Source organism: Esox lucius, chromosome 21 (genome assembly GCF_011004845.1).
Source record: "Esox lucius isolate fEsoLuc1 chromosome 21, fEsoLuc1.pri, whole genome shotgun sequence".
In the NCBI taxonomy this organism is placed as follows: domain Eukaryota; kingdom Metazoa; phylum Chordata; class Actinopteri; order Esociformes; family Esocidae; genus Esox; species Esox lucius.
In genome coordinates this window covers 25,478,024-25,503,017 of record NC_047589.1, presented here as the reverse complement: position 1 = coordinate 25,503,017, position 24,994 = coordinate 25,478,024, and the positions used below count along the sequence as shown (strand labels likewise).

Here is a 24,994-nt window from a genome sequence, read left to right as displayed (position 1 = left end):
AGGTCGTGTCGTCTATTCCCTTCAGTATGACCTTAACCCTATGACCTGTCAACATGAGTCCAGTAGACACAGACACCTGCCTTATCCAACCGGTGTGTCCAACGAGCTGAATGAATACTCTAGGGATGAATGCAAACCCAGAATCAATGAGATCAATCAGCAGGGCACGTCCAAGCCCCCGGCTAATTGCTCAGTGCGTTGAGACCTGGGTGGCGAGATTACGCTGCGTTGTCCGGAAGCTTCCTGTCCTCCTGTTCCATGTCGGTGCCGCTCGAATGTACAAGGGACGTTTAAGAAAGAGGAAACCGTGTGTGTGACTCGGCTTCGTCCGCAGCGCCTGTTCTCGGGAGTTACTGATTGAAAGAGGAAACGGTAAACACTCGAAAGGAAGGATGAGAGAAAGAAGGGCTGGGCGTGCAACGGGGGACCTGTGGATGAAGGTGGTGGAGCTCCTTAATCACAGGCGGTTGACACGCACACAGACTGAGGCTGTCAGCTCAGCCAGCAGGCCAGAGAAGCCGTATCGACCCAGCCTGTTACACATTAACCACACACATTCATAGCCCTCTGAGGGAGGAATGACGGCAGAAGCTGTATGGGATGATATAAGGACGATAAGACATCAGACTTTGTGTCTCTCTCCACCTATTCACAATGTTTCCCTCCGTGAGCTCCTGTTGTTCTCCCCCACCCCCCCGTTGTGTTCTCCTTTGTCTGTGGCCTTGTTAGAGTCCGATCCAAATTGGTGAAGCACTGCCAGTGAGTAAATGAACAGTGCATTTGTGTCAGTAATGTGAGGGAGAACTGGTGGTGGGTCGGGGGTGGTGGTGGGGTTTGGGGGGGGGGAAGACAATGGAGCAAGGAAATCCCAGGCCAAACACAGCACACACACACACTATCTATCTGGGTGATAGGTGGACAGATAGGGCACTTGTATCCCCCTATTTGTCAGCAGTGGTTATCAGTTGAGACCACGGTCATACACAGGTACTGAGCCGGGGTTTATCGATCCTGTCCCGTCAGAGGGGGGATTAGGGCAGTGGGGCCAGCAGGAAACCGGACAGGGATAGTCCGATAGTGACGTCAGGTGACCTCAAGCGTGGGAGGGAGCAGAGGAAACGCCCTCAGGGCAGTTTAAGAATGTTATCTACCTTGATTTCACCTGTTGGGTAAGATTAAATGCCTAGAACTGCAATTGATAGAACGGACAAGCTATTGCTATTCATTTATATGGTAAATACAGCTGGAAAGTTCTGAAAATGACAGCCCCTCTGGGTTCTCGATTTTACTCATTCAGAAAGATCCGTCAGATTTTCAGGCTAGACACAGACTACATAAGATTAAAGATTTCCTGTTTTGTTTTTACATTTTAGCAGCGGTCCTGAATTGTATAAACATTCATTCACAATTAAAGTATCCTTGGGAAATATTCCAGTCTAAATAAAGAATATGGTCATAGAATTGGGAATCTTAATATAAAGACATGCTAATGTGGTGTTGCAAGCATAAGTCTGCAGACAAAACATAATATATAAATAAAGAATCAAATCAGGTAAGGCCCAGGGCCCCCCTAGATGCTTCTTTTTGGTGCTTCCTCTAGGTTGGGAACCTCTGGTCTACAGGATTGGATAATTCTGGTTTTTACATCACATTGAGACAGACTAGGAGAATGAAGACTGAGCATGTGACTGTAAATCACTGCTATCAGCTAGAAGTATGGAAGAGATTAATAAGGCCACGAGTTGGGGCTGTAAATTCCCTGTTTGTGTGATGACTAGAGACAGACAGTCGCTCAGCTCCGACTACTAATGTGCACATAGCCTGCACACACACACACACACACACACACACACACACACACACACACACACACACACACACACACACGGTTGAACACATAGGATAGCACCAATGCACAGTTTCAGGAGCATAGATGACAGTTTTAAAGCCTACAATCAGTCCACGAAAAGGTAAGCTCAATGACCTGAATCCAAACAACTGCTGTTCAGTAGAAAGTTTTGCTTAGCTAGCCAATTTAATCAACCAACAACAGATGATATAGGAGGATATAGGCCTATGATATCAGAGCCAGAAATCTCTTCTGGAGGCTAGTTTGTATTTTTATCTCAAAGTGCAGAATGAACACATTACAAATTTAGTCAATAATGTCTGTTGAACCATTTTAAATCATCCGTCCATTAGTATCTTTCCGTTAAGTTGTTTCAAAATCAATGTGTGTTAGTCCACAGAAATTCATTGTTCCAACTTTATGCAAGTCAGGAACGAACTAGGTTCAAATCCAGGGTGATGGACGAATTAAATCATGAAGCAGTTGACCAGTATACGTTCAAAAACGTACATATTTTACTACAACTATATAAATACTTTTCCTGGAGTGAATGTAGGCTGTTACTGAGGCCACATTTAATTTCTATACAATTCATGTTCCATTGCACGTATTAAAACACCCTGCTGGTTTCCAAGAATGGTATGGACCAATAAAATATATCATCCTCAGGTGCATCCATCTTTGTAGGCATATAGATGACCTGCCTTCAGAGGTTTGTTTGAGGCTGCATTACCGAAAATACTTTTATCTGTACTGTTAAACAATGGGAGAAAGTATACAAGTCCAAAAAAGCTTCATTTGTTCTTTTGTCAACTGCAAAGCCACCTTCAATAAATCATGGAAATTAGATGCCCATCTTTGCAAGCACACAGGTTTGGTAAGTACCTATCGTTACCAGCTGGAATTTTTCAACCGATGACCTAGAAAGAGATCTAATTCAATGTCCTGAAATCTATATTTCTGTCTGATCAGATCAGTGATTGTGCCGTTCTTAGTTGGTGAAATGTATGTTGGGTTGGCAATGTTTACTTTTTTAGTGTTTGTTACATGGAGAGCTAGGATGTTTCTCATCTTCATTCAGAAACCCTTTTCGTGCAAGAACTGTGACAAGCGATTCTGCACCCGCTATGAGCTCACCAGACATGAGTTGAGCCACAGTGGCGAGAGACCATACAAGTGAGTATTAAGCTTTTCTTTCCTAAAGGTCAAAGGAGCTTCTTCACTCACCAGTTTGAGTCTGGAAGGTACACTTTTCAGTAATCAACAATGCCACGTTGTTGCCTTTCCAAACCCTTTGGCAAGGAGACAACCGTTTGGCTGAAGACAAGAGGCTGCCTGGCACCAAAGCTAGTTTATATGTGAATGGGTTTCAAACCAAAAATGCTACCGAATGAGCCAAGTAGCCTAAACGTTTGCGACGACTCGTGGAAGTAACTCAGTCCCCGTGTCCGCAGGTGTCAGGCGGAAGGATGCGCCGCAGACTTTGTCACACATGCGAGCATGAAAAACCACATGATACAGGTTCACCAGCTCCAGGAGAAGCACTATAAGGTTAGCTTAGCACTTAGGCTGTGCTTGTTATTCTTCATACCTTTTGATTTCGTCAACACTTGTTAAAAAATGTTGCCCTTCAGTCTTCCATTCTAGTTTAGTTTTTTTGTGTGTTGATAAACTGAATGTTTGAGTATGGGTCTGTATTTATTTAAATCACTAGAGATGCTGAGGTGAAATCCATGTTTAATCTGTTTCAGTGTGACCACGAAGTCTGTGGGAAGGAGTTCCGAAAGAAGAGCAAGCTCAAGACGCACAAGATGGAACATAAACAACTGTTGCCCTTTCAGTGAGTCCCATGCTGCCCTACACACTTGTGTATGTTCTACCACAGCAGCCTGAGCTCTGGCCTCTTTCCACAGATGTGACATTGAGGACTGTAAAAAGCAATTTGCTGCTCCTGGACAACTGAAGCGACATGGGAAAGTTCACCAAGGTGCCCCTGCCAGACTGTCTGTTGCCTGAGAGGTTCTAGTAGTAGAGAAAGTTGTTTTTGTATATTCACAAGAGTATATTTTCTGTCCCAGGTTACCCCTGTGCTGTGGAGGACTGTCCATTCCAGGGGAAGACCTGGTCTGAGTACCAGAAACACAGGAAGGCTGTGCACAGAGGTGTGTGTGTGGTGTGGTGTGTGCTTAATGTACCTGTTGACATCTCCCTGGTCAGCTGACCTTTCTTCACAACAGTGTAGTTTTAACTCCAACCTGAAGATTTCAGTGTTGCAAAACATCCTATTGACTGCAAATGCATTTGGTTTCCATAAACTGATAGGTTGGGTTAAAAGAGCAACTCTCCTGCTTTATTGGATAGGAAAGGAGTTACACATTTCTGAAAGAGCAGTAGGTTGGCTTCAAACCCACCCTGCGGGAGAACATTTCTCTAGGGTTAGCGGCTTGAACACCCTATAGGACACTTAGACTTGGTGTGGCAAAAGCCAACTTTCATAGAGTGAAAACTGACCCCTTCAAGAACTTCCTTTGCCTTGTTTTGCACTAATCTCATGTGATTCTACATTATTCCCTGTAAAACCCGTGACACAGCAGTAAAGTCTGCTCCTCACTGGCTGTGTTCTCAGTCAAGTTGCAGTGCGACAGTTGCAGCAGGGTGTTCCTGGAGGCATGGTTCTTGAAGCAGCACCAGCTACGGATACACTCCGATGTGCCCAAGAAGGTGTTCCAGTGCTCTGACGCGGAGTGCAGGAAGACCTTCACAAAGCGCTTCAACCTTGAGAACCATCAGTTGTCAGAACACGAGGGCAAGAAGGCCTTCTGCTGTGCCCACGAAGGCTGCGGCAAGAGCTTCGCTATGCAGGTGAGTTTACTGACCGTCAGTAACCGCAAGGACTCTTAGCACTTGTAATTGTTTTGCAAAACCACTTGGCTCCGATTTTGGTGTAATTTCAACATAAAAACTAACCTTTCTCCTTAGGAGAGTTTGAGACGACACCAAGTGGTTCATGACCCGCTGAAGAAGAAGCTCCAGGTGAACCAGGTCTTTTCAAGGCTGAGAACTGCCGGGCTAATTTCCAATATTTCATTGCATTTCAGTATTTGGCTGGGATTTCTGTGATACTTGCACATTTTAGTAATTTGGGTGCTTTTATCAACCATTACATAGTCTAACACTTCAAAGGATTTTGGGGAAAGGGCGATCTCTGAATGTGATTTAAACCATTGATTTGTTCACCCTTTTTGCAGAAGAGTCACCCCAAAAAGGGCAAGTCTTCACAAAGGAAGACCAAGACAGAGTCTGGGACAGCGTCCACACAGGCTGAGACCAGCGAACTGGCTGCCAGACTACGTAACACAAGCTTGAATGACTCTACCCCCTAAAGCTGTATTGCCCTACCCCCTCACCCTGTTACACCTGCTCTGACATGGACCCACAGGTGTCCAGGAACCTATTTGCTCCGCGTTAAACGTCTTTTTGTTCAGTAATTTTCAGGAGCTGAATCTTTCTGTTATGCATTATTAGATCCCTGTTGGCTGCTGCTCCGGCAGACTGCTGCTTCTGGGGTCCACTCTTCAAATAAACCCTCACAACTGCAACTGTTTCATTTTTACTTTATGACTCATGCACCCTCTCCTGTCACCTTCGGCCCAACACTGTAGGGAGAACCACCTGGCCTGAGGCTGTAAAAAAACAAAAGCAGCTGCTGCCACCCCCTGATGAGGCACTTTCCCCAATCAGGCCTTGTTAGGTGGTGGATAGAAGGGCCTCAGGAAAGCGGCTCTGTTTCTAAATGCCCTCCAGGGACTAGAACAGTTGCACTCTGTTGTGTCTCACTTCTACAATGAACAAATTGAACAGGTGGAGTGTTTTTGTTTTCATGAATGAAATTAAAGTCTCAGAAATACCCTGTAGAATGTTTGGGTCCATGTTAGTGCGCATTTAATCTGGTCAGGTATGGCACATCAAAGGCCTGCGTAATTGGCGTCTTTACTGCAGGACTGTTGATCGGCCCAGTTTCCAGAGAAGTGAATGTACTCAACCAAAACGCCGCCTGTTTTAGGGAACTTGGTATGTCGGACCATACGTAACAGATGTGTCAAACCGGTTCCACTGCAGGTTTTTGTTTTCCTTCAGTTTGTTTCCCAGATCAAGCCTAAACCACCAGGTGCGGGTAGAAACTAACCAATTGGTGACCTAATAAAGTGAGCGATTAAACCGGCAGAAACCCGGCCCTCCATTGAACTGGACCGGGACCTCTGATGGGTAACCAAACCGGCCTCCACAACCGGTTTCTTCACATGCAGGGTGCTAGAAGACCAGCCGCCTGGAGAAAATGAGCTTTTATGACTGAAGACTTTAACACGCAAACAGAACTCTGGTCTGGGGAATCGTACGAGCATGCTCATCTTCCTCTTCAGGGTCATGAACCGACTAAGGTGGGCTTAAAACCTCTTTCGAGTGGGACCTGGCAAGGGGGTCAGGAGGAGGTAGTCGTAGTCAGTGTGTACATCCAGGAAAACTATTAAAAAATATCACAATGGATCGACTCTTTGCGAAGGAGTTGTGTCATGCTGCATGAGGCAAATGTTGGTAACTATAAACACAGTGTTTTCCTGATACACGCACTGACTTCATCTGTGACCAACAGATGCATGCGATTTTCCTGTCTTGCGACAGATTAGGGCTTTTAAAATGTATTTCAATTAACTGGCATCAGTATATAAACTGAAACCATTGAAATGTTCATATTTGTTCATGTTGTGTTTGTATTTTTGGTCTGTGTAAAATGGGTGTGCAGTGCGATTGTTTGCCGTGAAGCTGAGGCCAATCCACACGTGTTGCAAAAGTCTCCAACGCCATGATTCTACTAAGTGACTTTCGCATGTTCTGAACTGTGGTCTTTTCATTATAGAGAAGAACATGGCGAACAAGAAATTGCACTTACACTGCCTGAGAGTCTTTCTTTGAATAATGCAACGCACACATCGTTGGTGGTCACGATACTGCTACAGAACCAGAGTGCAGAACTGAGTCAAAGTGGCGCACGGAGGTGTTTCCTCTGATGTGTGTTGGCAGGTTGACTTCCACTCTTGTGCCCTCTGTTGGGAAGTATTTTATTAAACAAACTGCTGAACACACATTCTCAAATGTATAAAACTCCAGCAAGCTGACGGCTGGGTCGTCACGGTGATGAGGCCTAAGGTTGCGTCGGGGGGATGGGGGGGGGGGTGGGGGGGGTGGTCTTCGGGGCGGCGTGGCAGCTATCTGGTAAGGCCTGGGGTGTGTTCGTTCTGCCAAACAAAAACCGGAAGTTTTGTCCGAGTTTATGGAACATTCAGGTGAGTCCTTCCCTGTTGTGTTCTGTTTTCCAAAATGGGGAGGGACCTACCTGAATTTGTCCAATTGAAACTCTTTTGTTTGGTGGAATGAAAATATCCCATGGGGTTTGTTCAGGTGGGTAGTTATCAGTTGGAAGTAAATAGGTGAATATTTTTTAAACAAAGTCGCTTCCTGAACTTATTTCAAAATGTTTTCTCCCATTTTCTCAGTCTAACAGTAACACAGAAAGAAGATATGTTTCAGACAGAAATACATGGCCTATAGCTGATAATTCATTATTCTACATGGCAGAGAATCCTTTCTAATCTATGCAGTGAATTTCTATCTGAAATGTTCTGTAACCTTGCGTCACACCTAAAATCCACCCCTGGAAACTACCACTGCGGCCCAGTGAAGTCCATTGAGAACTACAGTCCTTAAATAGATATAGTCCCAGTCTCCACATGTGGGGATGAAGACAGACAACATGACCATACGAACACAGGTGTGTGTGTGTGTGCGTGCGTGTGTATGTGTGTGTGTGTGTGTGTGTGTGAGAGAGAGATGTGGGGCTGGCATTCTCCAGCCTCGTATCAGGTGATTTTTTTTCCCCCCAGTACGGCGATGTTCACCCCAGCCTGGTTAGATGCAGTCTCTTGTATTACAGTAGGTCCAGCAGAGTAGCACTTGATGATTCTGCACTATAACCTGGTTTCGATCCAGTCCAGTGTGATTTTGGCCGTGGTTAATTCCAGTCGTGACTAATCTCAGCACGGCCTGATGCAGTCTGGTCCGGTCTTCAGTGTGGTTTGGCCTGGTTCTGATCCGGACCTATGCCAGGCTGCCAGGCCAGGAGACCACGGTTAGAGCCACTCGGCTGCGCTGCTCCTTCAGCATGGGCACCAGGGCTGAGTGGCTCATCCCCGCTGTTGACAACCCATTAACTGCCACTATCATGTCCCCGCACCTTGGGAGGAGAAAGAGGGACGCCTCAACAGCAATGCCAACGTTGATGGATCTTTATATATTTATATCAATATATAAATTCAGATAAAATACTCTCTTGTCGGTCGACAGACACGAGTCTTGGTGCCCGGAACCCAACAACGTGACCGATGTCTTACTTGAGGCGTCCGTCGTAGTACGCCGGCGTTCCAAGGACGATGGTCTTGATGAAGAACGCCTGGTTGCTGTGGTTCTCTTCGTATCCCCCGACGATGCTGAAGCCCCAGCTCCCCGGGTGGTTCCTACGCAGAACGATCTCATGGCTGCTGTGAAGGTAGCTGAGGGAGAACAGAGGGGAGGGCATTTTAGAGGGAGAGGGACAGCGGGAAAGAGAGAGAGAGAAAACCGATGGACGGAGAGGATTAGGACAAGTTCGGCGACGGGGGCAGTGGGGGGGGGGGGTGTAAAGAAATGGCTGGAGGAGGGCACAAAGACAGAGAGGGTGACCAGAGAAATAGATGGTGACGGATACGGGGAGTGAGTGCAAGAGGTGATTAGAGACAGACAGAGTGGAAGGACAGGAAGGGGTGTGTCGGGGGAGGAACCCCTCCCCATGCCCCTCCCCATGCCCCTCCCCATGCCCCTTGGTGGGCAATCCACAGCTGTTGATGTTTACAGCGCACTCACCAACATAAATTCCCATATGGACAGCCTTACATAACGTGTGCACACGCGCCCACACACACACACACACACACACACACACATGCTAACCCCCATCCAAACCCTAACCTTAACCCCCGAAAACCCCATTATAACCCTAACCTAAAACCCAAAACCTGAAAAAAAGCTTTTTGTAGCGAGGACTGGCAAAATGTCCTCACTGATCATGATTTGCCATGTGTCACTATATTGAGGACATCTGGAGCTCACAGGTATAGTAAAACTCACACACTGACACCCACCCAGCGCACACATTCACATGCACACCTGAGTTACATGGCGATGCATTTCCACAAAGGCAGTCTAATTCTAATATGTTGTTATATATACACTTGACCCATCACAGACCTTTTAACATATTTCTCAGAGCCAATCTGATTGGCCAAATGATAAAGCCCCAACCAACCGAAGCTCCCCAGGACCGCGCCTCCCCCCCCCCACGTACCTGGGCAGGCCGAGCCACATGACCCAGGAGGGGGACCAGGAGGAGTCGTAGTCGGAGTCGTGCGTGTGGTGGTGCGGGGGTAGCAGCTGGTCCACCGGGCTTGGGCCCTGGCCCGGGTCCTCCACCATGCTGACCTCCAGGGCCCTCAGCTGGACGGAGGGCGAGGCCGCGCTGGCCTTCAGGGTGCCCACAGCCTCACTGTGACTCAGGTAGGTCAGGTCCTGACCGTTGATGCTCAGAAGGACGTCACCTGGACGCGTCAGGGGACAGAGGGAATAAAATGTGAGGAGAGAGAGAGAGAGAGAGAGAGAGGGAGAGAAGTGGGCTGCAGGGGAGGGGGGAGCCGAGGGAGGGGGGAGCCGGGGGAGCTACAGAACGAGGACAGAGGATCAGTGGGAACAAAGAGTCCTGGGAGACACTGGCCCCTGAACATGTCTCTGAGGCGGATAACGAGCACGGGAAGAGAGCCAAACCAAAACCTGGCAACAAGAATCGTCCCCCGAGACCTGGACACTAGTAGCCCCCGCCATGGTAATGGGGACCACGGCTCACCTCGTCTGATTCGTCCGTCCCGCGACAGACAGCCGTGTGGTTGGATGCTGGTCACGAAGATGGGCAGTTCTCCACTCTTGCTGCCCCGCCCCCCGGCCACCGTCATGCCCAAAGACTCATGAGGCTCCTTCTTCACCATGATGTGTTTCTCCTTACAGGTCACACACTGGGACAGGTCCTGCGCACACACACGCACACACGCACGCACACACACGCATGCACAAACACATTGATTTACATATAACAGACATCAGGAGAATCTCCCTCTATGTTGTCTACCAATGACAGCACCATTGCACATACCAGGTAACTGTGTTGGTGTGTGTTAGCTTGATTAGCAAGCACAGGTGATTCTAACAACACTTCCAAGCGGGGCCCATTTGGGCCCACACACACGGACACACAGCTCAGCGGGTCAGCTCACTTTGTGGGTGCTTGAACGGGCCATGTGGGCACAGCTGGGCACCGGGCTGGGCGAGGAGCTGTGATGATGGTGGTGGTGATTGGGCAGGAAGTGGTCATGGCAGTACAGGTCTCTGCTGGAGGCAGAGCTTGGTGGAGGTGGGGGCGTGGGCTTGGTGGGTCGAACAATCAGCAGGTGGACTCTTTCTCCGCTGGCCTGTAGGTCAACAGATTACAGAAGCTGAGCCATCGAACCAACCAGGAGGGAATTCTCCGACCCCCTGTCTCAAAATCCCTGTTTGAAGGGAGCGTTTTTACCTGTATGATCTGAGCAGCCTGTTCAGGTGTGCCGTGTCGCAGGTCCTGCTCGTTGACCGCCAGCACGCGGTCGTTACTGCACAGCCGTCCGTCCTTGGCCGCCAGGCCTCCGTCCAGCAGGTCCAGAACAAACACCCCGGCCTCGTCCGTCCTCCGCACCAGCTTGATGCCCAGCTGCTCCGATGAGTCCCGCTTGTGCAGGGTGATCCTCAGGCTGGCAGGGCTGGAGGGGGCACCCTCTGGCGTGGAGCAGGGGGCGTGGGGCACTGACGAGGTGGTGGAGGGGGGTGGGCGGGAGGCACAGCGCCGCTCCCTCAGCACGGTGAGCTGCAGCGTGGCACAGGGGCGCGCCAGTGTGGAGCGGGCAAAGTTATGGGACACGTTGCTGATGTCCACGCTGTTGACCTGCAGAGATGGGGACAGGGACATGTTGGAAGGGCGAGAACGGAGGGGGGACAGGGACATGTTGGAAGGGCGAGAACGGAGGGGGGACAGGGACATGTTGGAAGGGCGAGAACGGAGGGGGGAGAGGGACACGTTGGAAGGGCGAGAACGGAGGGGGGAGAGGGACATGTAGGAAGGGCGAGAACGGAGGGGGGACAGGGACATGTTGGAAGGGCGAGAACGGAGGGGGGAGAGGGTCACGTTGGAAGGGCGAGAACGGAGGGGGGAGAGAGACGTTGGAAGGGCGAGAACGGAGGGGGGAGAGGGACACGTTGGAAGGGCGAGAACGGAGGGGGGAGGGAGACGTTGGAAGGGCGAGAACGGAGGGGGGAGAGAGACGTTGGAAGGGCGAGAACGGAGGGGGGAGAGGGACACATTGGAAGGGCGAGAACGGAGGGGGGAGAGGGACACATTGGAAGGGCGAGAACAGAGGGGGGAGAGGGACACATTGGAAGGGCGAGAACGGAGGGGGGAGAGAGACGTTGGAAGGGCGAGAAGGGGGCGGGGGGATGGTCGTCAAGGTGTGATGGGACATTAGAGAGGACGGCAGCGGGGAGGTGAACCGCGCTCTTCACCTGTAGTATCTGGTCCCCGGCCAGCAGTCGGCCATCTCTGGCGATCACCCCGTCACGATAAACCTCCTGGATCACCAGGTTGATGAGGGGTGTCTCGTTGCCCCCGACGATGCTGATGCCCAGCTCTACATAGGGGTTGGACCGGTGGACCTCGATGGTGGTGATCTCACCCTCTGGGAGGGACGGCAGCTTCACGCAACCTGCCGACACGTTGTTGTGTTTGTGAAACATTACAGATGTTGGAGGGACGGGGAGGTTTAACAGACAGGCAGTCAAATGGAGGTAGTGATGTAATACCCTCTTCCGCAGAAAGAGGCGGGGACTCGGGGCAGTCCCACCCTGAGGAGGCGGAGCTGGTGGTGCGGAGGAGGTGGATGCAGGGGTTACTCAGGGGTCTCTTCACCCGGGGCACTACACACTCCAACCCTACAACACCTAAAAGAGAGAGGGATTAGTGACCCACACACACGCACACGCACGCCTTAAATACTTTGAGTCCACAAATACAATAACGTCAACGCTAAACCCTACACCTAAATCTAACAATAAGGCACGACGCTTACCCCCATGAGCCCTAACTCAAACGCAACCCTAAACCTAACACCTAGAATACACCTTTTTCTTGTCCAATGTCCTGACTTCTCTTTCCTTGGTTTACTACTGTTGTATAACAGTGCTTTCCAATCCTGTTCCTGTTCCTGTCCCCTGCAACTTAAATTAGCACACTTAATTGTTACAAAGCCAGATGAAAAGCTAAATGATTTTGGTCATCACTACTGGGGTGGGAGAGAGGGCCGAGTGCACTGAAGGGAACTGCAGCGTCTCCAGAGACATGTTCGGGCAGCCCGTTTGTACAGTAAGGACTCGAACACACAAACACAAATGTTACTCACTGTCCTCCTCAGTGCTCTCCTCAAAAGCAGGGTTGTCCAGTCCCGGCTCGTCAGTCCACATGCTGGCTGCGGTGCCAATGGGGGGCGACGGGGAGCTCTCTTCCCTCAGATCAGTCTCCATCTGGGGGGAGCTGGGGGACCTGGGAGGGCTGGCCACCATGACTCCCTCCTCCCCGTGGTCACATTGCGGTCCCTCTGAACTGGTCTGCTGAGACCGTGTCCCTGGACACCTGTACACAGGGAGAAGGAGGTGCTGGGTCTTAAGCCTGGTTACATTAAAAGTACCTGTCAAAAGTTTAAATACCACCACATTGAAATACTGTAGAGCGCTGTTTTTCAACCTCGGGTATACTGACAGAGATGTCCCAGGGATGTTGCCAGCTCTTCCCTGTGCTAGTTAGCTGCCAGACATGGAGTTAGCAGGAAGAACCACAGCCAGTCTATGATAAACAAACTGACATGTTTCAGAACTTCCTACCCAAGGAGTACAATTCGAGTGCCTTGGCATTCTTCTGTTGTAATCAAACAGAGGTGGAGGTTCCCAATCCCAGACTTTGGGCGGCTTTAATGACACATGAGTGAATGTCCAAGCTGGTCTGTCTTTCATGATCACATCCTTAGTTCCATTACTGTCTTAGAGGTTGGGTTAATCCCTTTTTCACAGAAGAAAAATTACTAAGAAAGTTTGTCATTTCCTGTTCTCCTTCTGGGTTGCCGTAGGTCAGTATTGTTCTGGCTCTCTGCTGTGTTTTTTCATTGGGTTTGGGGACGTTTAGTGTTCTGTCACCCAATGGTGTCAATTAACTTGATTAAAGTACATCTTAACCCCCCCTCCGTCCTCCGTCCTCTTTCCTGAATAACACAACACCAAAAAGTGAACGTTGCAGGGCTATCCCAAATAAAAATGTTTTTACAACATTGTGAAAAGATTGCTTGTAATGCTATAAAAACGTTCTGGAAAACATTGATGTATTTTTGAAGACTGCAAGTGCTTTCCCACCTTCCTCCATTCAAGGTAATCACTAACTGACATTGTTGGCAATGTTTGTTGACATTGTTTGACATTGTTGGCAAAGGATTTGATCCCACTGGTAACACCAATCCAACTGTGGTGCAGCGGTGATTACTTTTATGGCGGAAAGGTAGAAAGAAAAAGGATGCACTTTTTAGAATAATTAAAACTGAGCCTCACTTGACACTGGGCCAGAGGCTGGACTGGGCATGGAAGGGCAAGGCAGGAACATGTTCAGACAGCTGACTCAGGAAAAGCCTGTTAGTGGTAGCATAAGCTTGTTAGCCTAAGCTCATTAAGGTAAATCTCCCTTATCAACCAGTCATCAACCCCGAAATGAAGAGTTTACCTAGTGCCAGATTCAGAAATGTACACACCGCGAAAGATGACAGTCAAAAAATAAGGAGAAAAAAAACTACATTTAGGAAGATGTTTGCTTGAAATAAGTGAATTAATCTGCCATTGAACAAGACAAATTACACTAGGTTAGACTTCTTGAAACATGCAAGCATACAAGCACAAATATTTAGGCATCTGAAAATGGTAGGTCTCTTGAAATTATTGTGTTTTTGTAGCTTTCTTTTATGCAGTTTTCAGTCTGAAAAGATCAAAATAATCTGTTTCACCTAAAACATAACTCAAAACGAGATTTATATGCTATTTTGCTCAAACCAAGTGTTACTATCTAATACAAATGTAGCTTGTTAAGTCTGTTATTTTAAGGACAATTAGATTTTTAACCTGTTGGTTGGCCTTCCTCTGATTCACAGCTGACACAGTTCAGAACGGCACACAGTTCACTGGTGGCTTAGCGAGCAGTGCGTAAGAGTTTTGTCATGTCACAGCAGGAGAACAAAAAACAACAGGCAAGTCCACCAGTTAAAAGCCCAGCACCCAACCTCCCCCTAATAACCGAGAAATAAACTCCAGCTAGAGGCATCTCTGCACAATGCTTGACCCACTCACTGATTCAAACACTACAAAAGTACAGCACCACACGTTAGAGACCGAAAACTACCATGTCAACTGACTGACGTCACACCTTCCAGTACATTACAATGCAGACCACTCTCGCTTCAGATCGAGCTCCTTCACACGCACTCAACAGGCGCCGCCGCCCTGGCGCCCTCCCCACGGCCAAACGCTCGCGTCACGATTTGTGCGCGTGTGAGGATCGCCAGGTTTGATCGATTACGGGGAGGTTGCAGACAGATGACCCGCCCACCGGACTCACCACAGTTCGGGGTTTCCCTTGGCTGTGTCACAGAAGAAATGGTTGAAGAGGTCTCTGGAGTTGAAGTTTCCCAGCATGGTGGAAGTCAAAGAACACGGAGCCTCTGCCCGGATGACACAACGGACCACATGACCGAGTAACTGTTAATCCCCGGTCACATGACATGGGACCTAATCTCCGACTGGGTCTCGTGTCTGCCCCGGCTGCCGGTGGTGGTGGGGGGGAGGGGGGGGGGGGCAGCACAGGACAACCCCTGGACCCTTACGGGATGAATGAACACCTGACCCTGTGTCAGCAGACAGAGGTCAACGTGCATCCCATACAAAACACATCGACCCCTCCCTCCGCCGGGCAGTGCCAAGCGTGTCGCGGCTGCGTGTGCGTGTTTGTGCGCCTGTGAACAAGCACGACTCCGCCCCACCGGACGTCGCCGCCCCGTGTTTGCCGTGCGTCCTCTCCGACCTACCTGTGTTTGAGGTGGGCCTCCAGGTCACAGCGGGGCATGCTGAGGCTACAGGCCGGAGCCAGGGGGCAGGACACTGACAGTTTGTCCAGCAGCTTGTGCACCAGGATGCTGCTCCGCCGGCACACCTGCAGGTGCAGGCGCGCCCGGTCCAGCGGGCAGAAGTCCCGCTCCTGCAGGAAGCTGCGGAGGCAGCGGGCGCAGAAGGTGTGGCCGCACGGCGTGTCCAGGGGCTGGACCAGGGGCTGCAGGCAGATGTGGCACACCAGGTCATCGTCCACCTCCAGGCGGTAGTTGTAGAGGTGGTTCTCCCAGGCCCGGTGGATCTGACCGCACTCCGGACACACGGCCTCCGCCGCGGGCTCCGCCGGTCCCGCCGGACCCACCTGGACAGGGGACGCGGACGCGGAGCAGAGAGGTTGGGGGACAATGGCCGCTGAGTGACTCATGCGTGGTTTCTGGTGTAACCGTCACCGAGTTGTGTCTGCGTGTATGGCAGGTGAATAGCGGGGTGAAGTGACCAGGGATGGATAGGTGGATCAGCGTTACAAAATGTACCAGGGTGACCACACACACAGACACACAGACACACAGACACACAGACACACACAGACACACAGACACACAGACACACAGACACACACAGACACACAGACACACAGACACACACAGACACACACACACAGACACACACAGACACACACACACACACACAGACAGACACACACAGACACACACAGACACACACACAGACACACACACAGACACACACACAGACACACAGACGGAACGGTAAACATTCACCTCACATCCGGGGCTGCCCATTTCAGGAAGGCCAGTGTTCCAAGCCCCAGGTGCAGAGTCTTTGGCGCAGTTTTCACCGGGGCTTCAGGTCAACGGGTGATGGGGTTGGGGTGGGGAGGGGGGGGGGGTGTCCTATCCCATAAGCCTCAGAGGGTGAGCTGGTAACAGAGAGGAAGGCCACCCCCCAGGGGCCAATCAGACATCACCCTGTAGATCAGAGGTTAGAATGAAGGGGTTAACCCTTGCTTTATGGATGCAATTGTTTGAAGATGGAAATAACGGATTAACATGACCCATTTAGCAATAAGCGATGTGATTTAGAGTTTTTGGACGCCCATGGAAACTTTAGCCCATGGAAACATTAGCCTGAAGAAATGCGAAGCTTGTGGTAATCGACCAATACAGACGTGCTTGTCCCTGAGACTATTATATATTCCACTTCTAGTTCGTGTTTGTGTGTGTGTGGTGTGAGTATGCTACTATGTAACATAGTGAATAGATTTGCACTATCGAACTGTGCATGTTTATATGACTGTGTGTGTGTGTCCGAGTGTGTTGAGATTATGTAGCACGGCTCCTGTTTACTAATCTGGCAGTATAATCTCTCTCTCGCTCTCGCCTGCCGCAATCACCCAATCCCACAGAAAGAGAATGATCGGGGATTGAGTCAGAGAGGACATGGTCATGGCTGAGAGGAAAAACAAGATAACGAGAGGGAAGGATAAAGAAATAAAGAGAGGGGGAAAGAGATAAGAAAAAAGAGAGAATAAAAGAGTGAGAGACATAGAAGGGAATAATTATAAAAACAGAGTGATTGAAAGAGAGCATCAAAAAGGTTGACTGATAGTAGATTAGAGACAGAGTACAGGTGAAAAACACAGACAAGACATAACAAAGAGAAGCCTACACACACAGAGAGAGAGAGAGAGAGAGAGAGAGAGAGAGAGAACAAAAAGGGTGAGATAGGGACAAGGAAACAGTGGAAGACTGCCAACTGATCAGACAGTTACATGAGATTGAACTTTGCCTTGTTGCAGGCATGTGTGATGCTGCGTGTTTGTGTTTTATGTGGTGTGTGTGTGTGTGTGTGTGTGTGTGTGTGGGTGTGTGTGGGTGAGTGTGTGTGCATAAGTGGACATGCGTGCATGATGCTTTCTGGCAGGTTCTGCAGCATGTGGCAAAACTGGAAGAACTCCACGCGACTCTGAAACACAGACAACCATTTATTCAGCTCCCCAATGCAGAACGAACGCAGTCGTTTCCACTGTCTGTCACGTCCATTTGCACTCACTTCCCCTGTTCTGAGCCCCTTACAGACCAATATGCACACGCGGACACCAGGGGGCGTATTTTAACGTGAAGCAGAGCTGAGGAAGTAGCTCTCCACTACCTGCCTCCTATCCCATAAATCAATATCTGCATGGATCTCAGAGAAGCGGAGGGATCATAGCAAGTATTCAACAGGCATCCGCAATGTTCCTTTAACCAGTTCCTTGTTTTCAGGCGGGTTAGGAAGACGCCAGAGGAAGCCACTTTAGACTATTGAAATGCAGCCTCTGTCCATGGTCGTGCCAGGGTCTGCTCCTGTCTCCATGGCTACAGAGCATGTTCGGTAGAGCTTGACATTCTGAGGAGATGAGAGATGGAGTCTACATACACAGCGGACTCCATTCTCTTCTCCTTGTGTCCTTTCCCATTTCTGTACACTTCTATCTGCAGTGGGGAAAACTACATACTACCACCGCTGTTTCTGACTGTACCACCGCTGTTTCTGACTGTACCCCTGTGGTTTCTAACTGTACCCTTGCTGTTTCTGACTTTACCCCTGTTGTTTCTCACAGTATCTAACTGTACCCCTGCTGTTTATGATTGTACCCTTGCTGTTTCTGACTGTTACCCTGTTTGTTTCCGACTGTTTCTAAATGTACCCCTGTTGTTTCTAACTGTTTCTAACTATACCCCTGCTGTTTCTGACTGTACCCCTGTTGTTTCTGACTGTTTCTATCTGTACCCCTGCTGTTTCTGACTGTTTTTATCTGTACCCCTGCTGTTTCTGACTGTACCCGTGTTGTTTCTGACTGTTTCTATCTGTACCCCTGCTGTTTCTGACTGTACCCATGTTGTTTCTGACTGTACCCGTGTTGTTTCTGACTGTACCCGTGTTGTTTCTGACTGTTTCTGACTGTACCCGTGTTGTTTCTGACTGTACCCGTGTTGTATCTGACTGGTTCTAACTGTTCCTCGGCTGTTTCTGACTGCTTTATGTTTTCCCTGACATGAAGCAGTCAGAAACTTTTCTCATTGTGATAACTTGCTTCAATCTCATTGCCTTATGTCCTCTCTGTCTTTTACCTGCTCCTGTGTGTGGATGTGTGTGGGAGTGTGTCAATGTGTGTAGATGTGTGTGGTTGTGTGTGGATGTGTGTGGGAGTGTGTAGATGTGTGTGGATGTGTGAAGATGTGTGTGGATATGTGTGGATGTGTGTGGGAGTGTGTAAATGTGTGTGGATGTGTGTGGGAGTGTGTGGATGTGTGTAGATGTGTGTGGATGTGTGTGTGGGAGTGTGTAGATGTGTGGGAGTGACTGCTTCTGTGTCTATCCTGCAGCTGGAGATGCATAATTCATGTGGACACAAGGCTCCTTTGTTCCCATAACAAAGCACTGACATCATTTCATCACACAAACAAACACGCACGCATAAATGTATTCATGCACACACACAAGCGCTCACACACACACGCACACACCTTTAAGGGTTTGAGTGCATGAGATAGTGTCTTTCAACCACTGCTATGTATGAGTATGCTGCCTACAAGTTAAATCTGTCCCGTTCGCTCTTCCCGCTCGCTCGCTCTCTCTGTCTCTCTCTCTCTTTCTCAAACTCTGAGTTCCATCTACAGCATTAGCAAAAGCACTTAAATCTTATCATACTTTAAATATTTCCGTTTTGCAGCAGCAAATGTAATTGCATACTGTGCGACCTTACATAACACTGAGAAATATTTAATAGCTTCCAAGCACCCTGCCGGATCTTCTATTATGTTCCCACACAACAGCACTGACGTTGAGTGCGTCTGTGAGAGTGTGCGCGCGTACGTGTCTGTGTGTGTATGTATGTGTGTGCGTGTACGTGCATGCATTTGTTTCTTTCATTGTCTTTGTTGTGATACCAGGCGCCATAAGACCACCGTGTGTTATTGAAATGTTATTACGGAACATACATAGACTGATGGATGTACTGCTCACTATGTTGATGGCAGCAGTATAGACAAGGCCTGCACCTGTCATCGCCTACACCGACTGAACGAATAACGCACATATGAAACACTACGGTTAACGCACAAAAAAGATGACGTCTGTCCTATAGTGCCAATACCAAAATTAATGGATAGACCGCACAAACATCCCAGGCGAATTTTTTTTTACATGTGAAACGTGATATATTTTTGCCCTCTCGTTGGCTAAGTTGATCATGTTAAAAAACAGTCTGTAGGCTAGCCTACTGAGCCAGAACACATTAGCCAAATCAAACCATTCATTTCAATAGCCTAATCAAGTTGTCATTCTTCACAAAAAAATCTAAATTAAAATTAAAACTGTGTCTACAATTTTCCTGTCATGTTTCGTTTGCATGCCAATATAGCACATATAATTAAGGCGTACATACATTATTGCATTTTCCAAACGTAGCCTATCCGAACTGCATTAGGCTATAGCCTACCCATTCAAGCACTCCACATCTCAAAAGCGTCATATAATTGTTAAGATGACAGCAATAACCTTCTTATCATTTGGGCTGGTGAGCCCGAGTATCTGTCTTGATTGTCGGATTCCTCCCTCCCTTTTCGATCCGCGGAATAAAGCGGAGATGGACGGACAATAGCGCCTTCAATTGAAAGCTATAGACATCTTTACTGTGAAGATGTGCGAGCGCAATAGGCTACATACATTATAATACCCTACCTATTCTGGCTGTTCCTCGGTGACGAGAACTCCGGCCCCGAAAGGGGACAATTAGCGGACCTCAATCACACATTCACCGCAACAAGCCGAGCCGCAGCAGCCGCACATAATACACCACCGTGCCTTTCTCCGTGGAGGACCCGCCCACTGCTCCTTTCCAGCAGGCTGTCAGTCAACGTGATGGGGGCGGGGTTTTAAGCTGTCAATCCAGAAATTAAGTGTGCGGCTTCCCTTTCTACCTGTCGGAAACCAACCTTGAAAAGTTATATTGTGTTTTATAAATATATGTATCTCATAATAAACTGAAAGAATACTGTTTGGATAAATGTCAACATAATTTGTGAATTTTAAGGAATAGTATATCGTTTTCTACGTAATCAAATCAGTTTTTACACAAGGCAATGAGAAGGACAGCAGTTGTGCTGGGCCCTCGCTCGAAGGCCCCCGAGGACCAGGAGAGAGATAATCGAAGATTAACAGAAATGGCTATAATTAATCTGTAGCTAGGGTTGGCTTTGATGATTTTTTATATATTTTGTTTTATTGTTTCACAGTACATTTTATACCATGGAAGATGATGGCGAACTGGAAAAGTATGTTGTTTTTTGTCCTAGTTCTGGCGTTTATTTCTTGCTTGATGTGAATTTCGGTGTTGTTTTACAGGGGAAGCTAACGTAATGAACAGCCAGAGATACACGTACTCTCTAACGTTCCATAGCTAAGTTGGCTAGATAGCTATGTCAGTTTGATTTATGAAGCTGTTAGAATAGTTAATTGTTTACCAACTGCTAGGTAGCTTTCTATTCACGATACGGTTGTAAATGATTAGCTATGTTGGGCTGTTATTCACTCGGTTGTAGCAAGTATAACGGCAAAACATTTGTTGAGGTTCAGTAGGACGTACAGTTACGTTAACTATGTCAGTCAGTCGGCCTACTAAAGAAGTTGTTGAGGCTGTTATTGTATTGCTGCTGCTGGAAATGCAGTGTTTAAGGGATGGTGCGTGTGTGTGTGTCTCTCTGTGTCTCTCTGTGTCTCTCTGTGTCTCTCTGTGTCTCTCTGTGTCTCTCTGTGTCTCTCTGTGTGTCTCTGTGTGTCTGTGTGTGTGTGTGTCTCTGTGTGTGTGTGTCTCTGTGTGTGTGTGTGTGTCTCTGTGTGTGTGTGTGTCTCTGTGTGTGTGTGTGTCTCTGTGTGTGTGTGTGTCTCTGTGTGTGTGTGTGTCTCTGTGTGTGTGTGTGTGTCTCTGTGTGTGTGTGTGTGTGTGTGTGTCTCTGTGTGTGTGTGTGTGTCTCTGTGTGTGTGTGTGTGTCTCTGTGTGTGTGTGTGTCTCTGTGTGTGTGTGTGTCTCTGTGTGTGTGTGTGTCTCTGTGTGTGTGTGTGTCTCTGTGTGTGTGTGTGTGTGTGTGTGTGTGTGTGTGTGTGTGTGTGTCTGTGTCTGTGTGTGTGTCTGTGTGTGTGTCTGTGTGTGTGTCTGTGTGTGTGTCTGTGTGTGTGTGTCTCTGTGTGTGTGTGTGTCTCTGTGTGTGTGTCTCTGTGTGTGTGTCTTTGTGTGTGTGTCTTTGTGTGTGTGTCTTTGTGTGTGTGTCTCTGTGTGTTGCGCTCTCGCTAAGTTCTGTGAATTAGAAATTCTGTATTTCCTGTGTACACTTGTCTTTGAACCGTGGTCAAAAGACAACTTTGGTTGCTCCCACTGAAAAGGAAAACTGACTCAACAGGTGACCCTAGGACACAGTGTTACTGGGACTTAGACTGGCTACCAATGCCATTGGTCTCTCTTTGTTCTCTAGCTTGATGGTTTTCCTCTCACTATTCTCTTTCCCCTCCACTTATATGTGATTCGACCTCTTTTTTTTTTTTATTCTCTCTGACCATGTTTACTGTAGACGTGCCGTGGCGGAGCTGCTGAATGAGACCAACAGGGCTCGGGTGCGAGCAGAAACCATGGGTCCTGCAGGCTGGTAGGTGGGGTATGTTGAGGATATGGGCCTTGTGTTCCCTTGTTTAAATCAAGCATCGGAATGATACTACCAGATGAACTGATTTTCCTGTAACAAGCATATATTATACTGATGCATGTAGTATTATACCTATACATATAATGGTATTATACAAATACATATAGTATTGTATACATACAGTAGTATTATTATACAAATACATATAGTATTGTACCCATATATAAAGTAGTTTTATACAGATAGTATTATACATATACTTACAGTGGTATTATACAAATACATATGGTATTGTACCCATATAAAAGTAGATTTATAAAAATAGCATTATACCTATACATACTGTAGTATTATACAAATACATATAGTATTGTACCAATATATAAAGTAGTTTTATACAGAGAATTATACTGATACATATAGTACTATATAAGTAACACATAGCCGAAAGAAAAACCATGGGTCCCGTTCTTTGATCAGCTTTCTCCATTTAAGTCCTACAATAACATTAGAATCATGACACAATACTGATGACAGATTATGTCCTTGAAAAATATTACCACCTACGGTAGAAAATAGGGTTGAGTGAGTGACCCAATACGCACAAAATTCCAGATTGGGCACTTTGCACACATTGTGAACATTCAGTCAGATATTACAGACATTAGCATTTTGATAAAATATTACATTGATTCAACACAAAATATACTTGTTTTACTTTTAGGGCTTAATCTAAACTATTTGTGGGACTCTGTGATAGAGAATTAATTGATTTAAATAACAAATAAAGATTGAAATCAACACTGTCTTTTACTTATTTGTAACAATTGCAAATACTGTGGTGTTTTTTTTTATAGCCTAAATATTATAATTTAATAGTGAAATTTTGCTTAAACCATTGATCAAAAAATGGTTAACAAATTGCTTTTCTCATGGGCCGTCCTGGCAACATTTGCATCCAGTCCAAACCAGTCTTGGCTACCAAATATTACATTATGGTTCTGCCAATCTTAATGCTACAAAGGTTCTGGAAAAACAGACCTTAGGAAACCTTAGAAAAAAAGTTATTGGCTTTCAAATGAGAATGTGCTTGACTCTGGGCGTGGTCTGACTAATCCAGACAAACAAATCCAGACAAACACAATGTTTCATTTGGTTAAATTCCCTTTCAGGATGAAGTGTCCATTGCGCAGCACCAACAAGCGTTTCCTGCTCAACACTCTGCGCTCGACCACTCCACAGCAACGCACCTCAGGCCGCTCAGGACCGAACAGGTCAAGGAGTCGAGGGCGCAGCAGGACACCAGCAAGAGAGCCCCAAGACAAGCACCGAGAACACAGAGACAAAGATCCCTGCAGAGACAGCCCAGGACGTAGAGAGAGACACCAACAAAACAAAGACGGCAACGCTGGTCACAGATACGAGAAGAGGGAGCACAGAGGGGATGGAGACAGCCATAGAAACAAGAAATACCAGGACAAAAGGGCCCCTGGTCACAAAAGAGACATGGTCCCCAAAACACACACATCCCCATCGAAGGGCCAGTCCTCTTCTACAGACCACTCTCGCCTGATAGCAGCCCGCCCTTAGAGCACACACAAGCCTAGTTTCTATCGACGCAAACAAATATTTTAGAAACTGCTTCAGATGCGACAGCTATCAAGTCAAAAGTTATAATTTAGGTTTGAGGATAAGTGTGGCCATTTTAAGACCTCATTTAAAAAACATTTCATAGTCTCATAGAAAAGGTCCCACCATACAAAAGGAATAATGGTTTGGATGACCGTTACCCCAGTCCTCATTTTAATTGCGATTTGATGGTGACGTGTGATGAACTGAGCTTGTTTTTTGAGATTGGCCATTTGGTTGGGGTGATCTTGTGAATGTTGTTCCGGTTGAACTGGCCTTTGTTTCTACTGATTTATTTATTTTACTGGATTTGTACTTGCATTTCTTCAAAACAGTATCGCCCCGTGCATTCTGCTCCGTCATTGAAATTAGAATCTCATTCATACCTCGCCTCAAGGACAAAAATGGAACACCGTGTTTGAAAGGTCAGGGTTATTTTCTGGACCCAGTTGCTCCTTTGAGTGGCCTTCAGCCACATCCTGACACATGATGCTGATGTAATCTCTTGAGCTATCTAATCCAGGTGGATTAAAGGCTAAGTTCAGGTCATACCTGCACCTTCTACTGCAGTGTTAGACATGGTATCACTGTAGTACAATAGCTAACCAATGTATTTAAATTATGATTTACATATTCTCATTAAAAGCGTTTTCATTAATTTACTCTTATTTAATTCCTTTATCTAAAGTAGCTTAGCCGCCAGAGTAAATTGGTTGAGATTCAGTGTTTTCCATGAATATAATACTTTTTAATTCATGAGACTAAATGCGATCTCTGTTCAGACCTGCATTCTTTTCAATGACATTTTTTTTTACTAATTAAGTATGAATGAGAACGCTTTCTCATTTTCGGCAATGTCCTGAGTACGATTTGGGTTAACTGTCTTGTTCAGGAATAGGAAGGATTTGTCCACTGTGCATTAGGAATTCCATCTAGCAACCTTTTGGTTATTGGTCAGTCCAGTGGGCTGCTCTGCTGGGGCCCTTGCTTACAGGAGGCCTCCTTGACCCTTTATAATGTTCATATTTTCTCATACCAAAATATAATTGTTGACTTGTCCTACATTCCATATTCCTTCTTATGGCCAAATCTTAAGCTGCAGAATGAATAAACTCCAATGCTAACAAAGATTAAATAATGACTCACACAGTAACTTACAGGGAGGTCATATTTATTAGAAACCATTACAGTTTATTCAAAGGCAATGGATGTTAGCCTGGTCCACATACAAAAAGCTTCGACCTGTCCCTACATTTTAATTTCTTAGTCCTCAAATGACACTTGTTGAATTTCTACTAAATTTAGTCAACACTCTACACAATATTAAATCCAGAATTTTTTTTAGAATCTCAATGTAGGAACAACATATTGTTTGTTGCGTAATCTTTTCGATTTGACATTTAATTAGAACATTTCTACATTTTCCATCATCGCTTTATAAATGCTGTTGTAATTTATTCACTAA

At 47.1% G+C, this 24,994-nt stretch overlaps 3 protein-coding genes across 8 annotated transcripts; 2 read left to right on the top strand and 1 right to left on the bottom strand.

Annotated features, from left to right (window-relative positions):
- The first annotated feature begins 2,523 nt into the window (after positions 1-2,523).
- gtf3ab (general transcription factor IIIA, b) lies at positions 2,524-5,448 on the top strand. The gene is made up of 9 exons (XM_010890009.4): positions 2,524-2,726; positions 2,931-3,025; positions 3,304-3,400; positions 3,601-3,689; positions 3,763-3,836; positions 3,928-4,011; positions 4,476-4,711; positions 4,829-4,882; positions 5,098-5,448. The coding sequence occupies exons 1-9, from the start codon at positions 2,613-2,615 to the stop codon at positions 5,230-5,232; spliced, it is 978 nt and encodes a 325-aa protein (XP_010888311.2). The 5' UTR covers positions 2,524-2,612; the 3' UTR covers positions 5,233-5,448.
- Positions 5,449-7,076: 1,628 nt separating this feature from the next.
- lnx2a (ligand of numb-protein X 2a) lies at positions 7,077-20,072 on the bottom strand. 6 transcript variants are annotated; one of them, XM_034289444.1, is made up of 12 exons: positions 19,946-20,072; positions 15,982-16,188; positions 15,181-15,661; positions 12,469-12,698; positions 11,873-12,010; positions 11,576-11,775; positions 10,557-10,961; positions 10,261-10,455; positions 9,837-10,014; positions 9,285-9,534; positions 8,296-8,454; positions 7,077-8,138 (listed from the first exon to the last, which is right to left on the bottom strand). In XM_034289444.1, exons 3-12 carry the CDS (start codon positions 15,624-15,626, stop codon positions 8,003-8,005), a joined length of 2,337 nt encoding a protein of 778 aa, XP_034145335.1. In that variant the 5' UTR covers positions 15,627-15,661; positions 15,982-16,188; positions 19,946-20,072; the 3' UTR covers positions 7,077-8,002. The 6 variants fall into 6 exon arrangements, with proteins under 6 accessions (XP_034145335.1, XP_034145338.1, XP_034145336.1 ...); XM_034289447.1 differs by having other exon boundaries at positions 15,181-15,563; XM_034289445.1 differs by lacking the exon at positions 19,946-20,072 and adding an exon at positions 19,763-19,886.
- A 296-nt stretch (positions 20,073-20,368) lies between these two features.
- On the top strand, positions 20,369-24,849 carry si:ch211-140b10.6 (uncharacterized LOC105021952). The gene is made up of 3 exons (XM_010890004.5): positions 20,369-20,538; positions 21,829-21,903; positions 23,073-24,849. The coding sequence occupies exons 1-3, from the start codon at positions 20,513-20,515 to the stop codon at positions 23,488-23,490; spliced, it is 519 nt and encodes a 172-aa protein (XP_010888306.2). The 5' UTR covers positions 20,369-20,512; the 3' UTR covers positions 23,491-24,849.
- The last annotated feature ends 145 nt before the right edge of the window (positions 24,850-24,994 follow it).

Bases quoted from the DNA above. Each gene is read 5' to 3' on its own strand.
- gtf3ab (XM_010890009.4), top strand. From the start codon at position 2,613: ATGGGAGAAAGTATACAAGTCCAAAAAAGCTTCATTTGTTCTTTTGTC. The intron at 4,712-4,828 runs GTGAGTTTACTG...CTTTCTCCTTAG, and splicing joins GCAAGAGCTTCGCTATGCAG to GAGAGTTTGAGACGACACCA. The intron at 4,883-5,097 runs GTGAACCAGGTC...CCCTTTTTGCAG, and splicing joins CGCTGAAGAAGAAGCTCCAG to AAGAGTCACCCCAAAAAGGG.
- lnx2a (XM_034289444.1), bottom strand. From the start codon at position 15,626: ATGAGTCACTCAGCGGCCATTGTCCCCCAACCTCTCTGCTCCGCGTCC. The intron at 12,699-15,180 runs GTAGGTCGGAGA...CCCTGTGTACAG, and splicing joins GAGGCCCACCTCAAACACAG to GTGTCCAGGGACACGGTCTC. The intron at 10,962-11,575 runs GTGAAGAGCGCG...CCATCTCTGCAG, and splicing joins CCGGGGACCAGATACTACAG to GTCAACAGCGTGGACATCAG.
- si:ch211-140b10.6 (XM_010890004.5), top strand. From the start codon at position 20,513: ATGGAAGATGATGGCGAACTGGAAAA. The intron at 20,539-21,828 runs GTATGTTGTTTT...TGTTTACTGTAG, and splicing joins GATGATGGCGAACTGGAAAA to ACGTGCCGTGGCGGAGCTGC. The intron at 21,904-23,072 runs GTAGGTGGGGTA...ATTCCCTTTCAG, and splicing joins ACCATGGGTCCTGCAGGCTG to GATGAAGTGTCCATTGCGCA.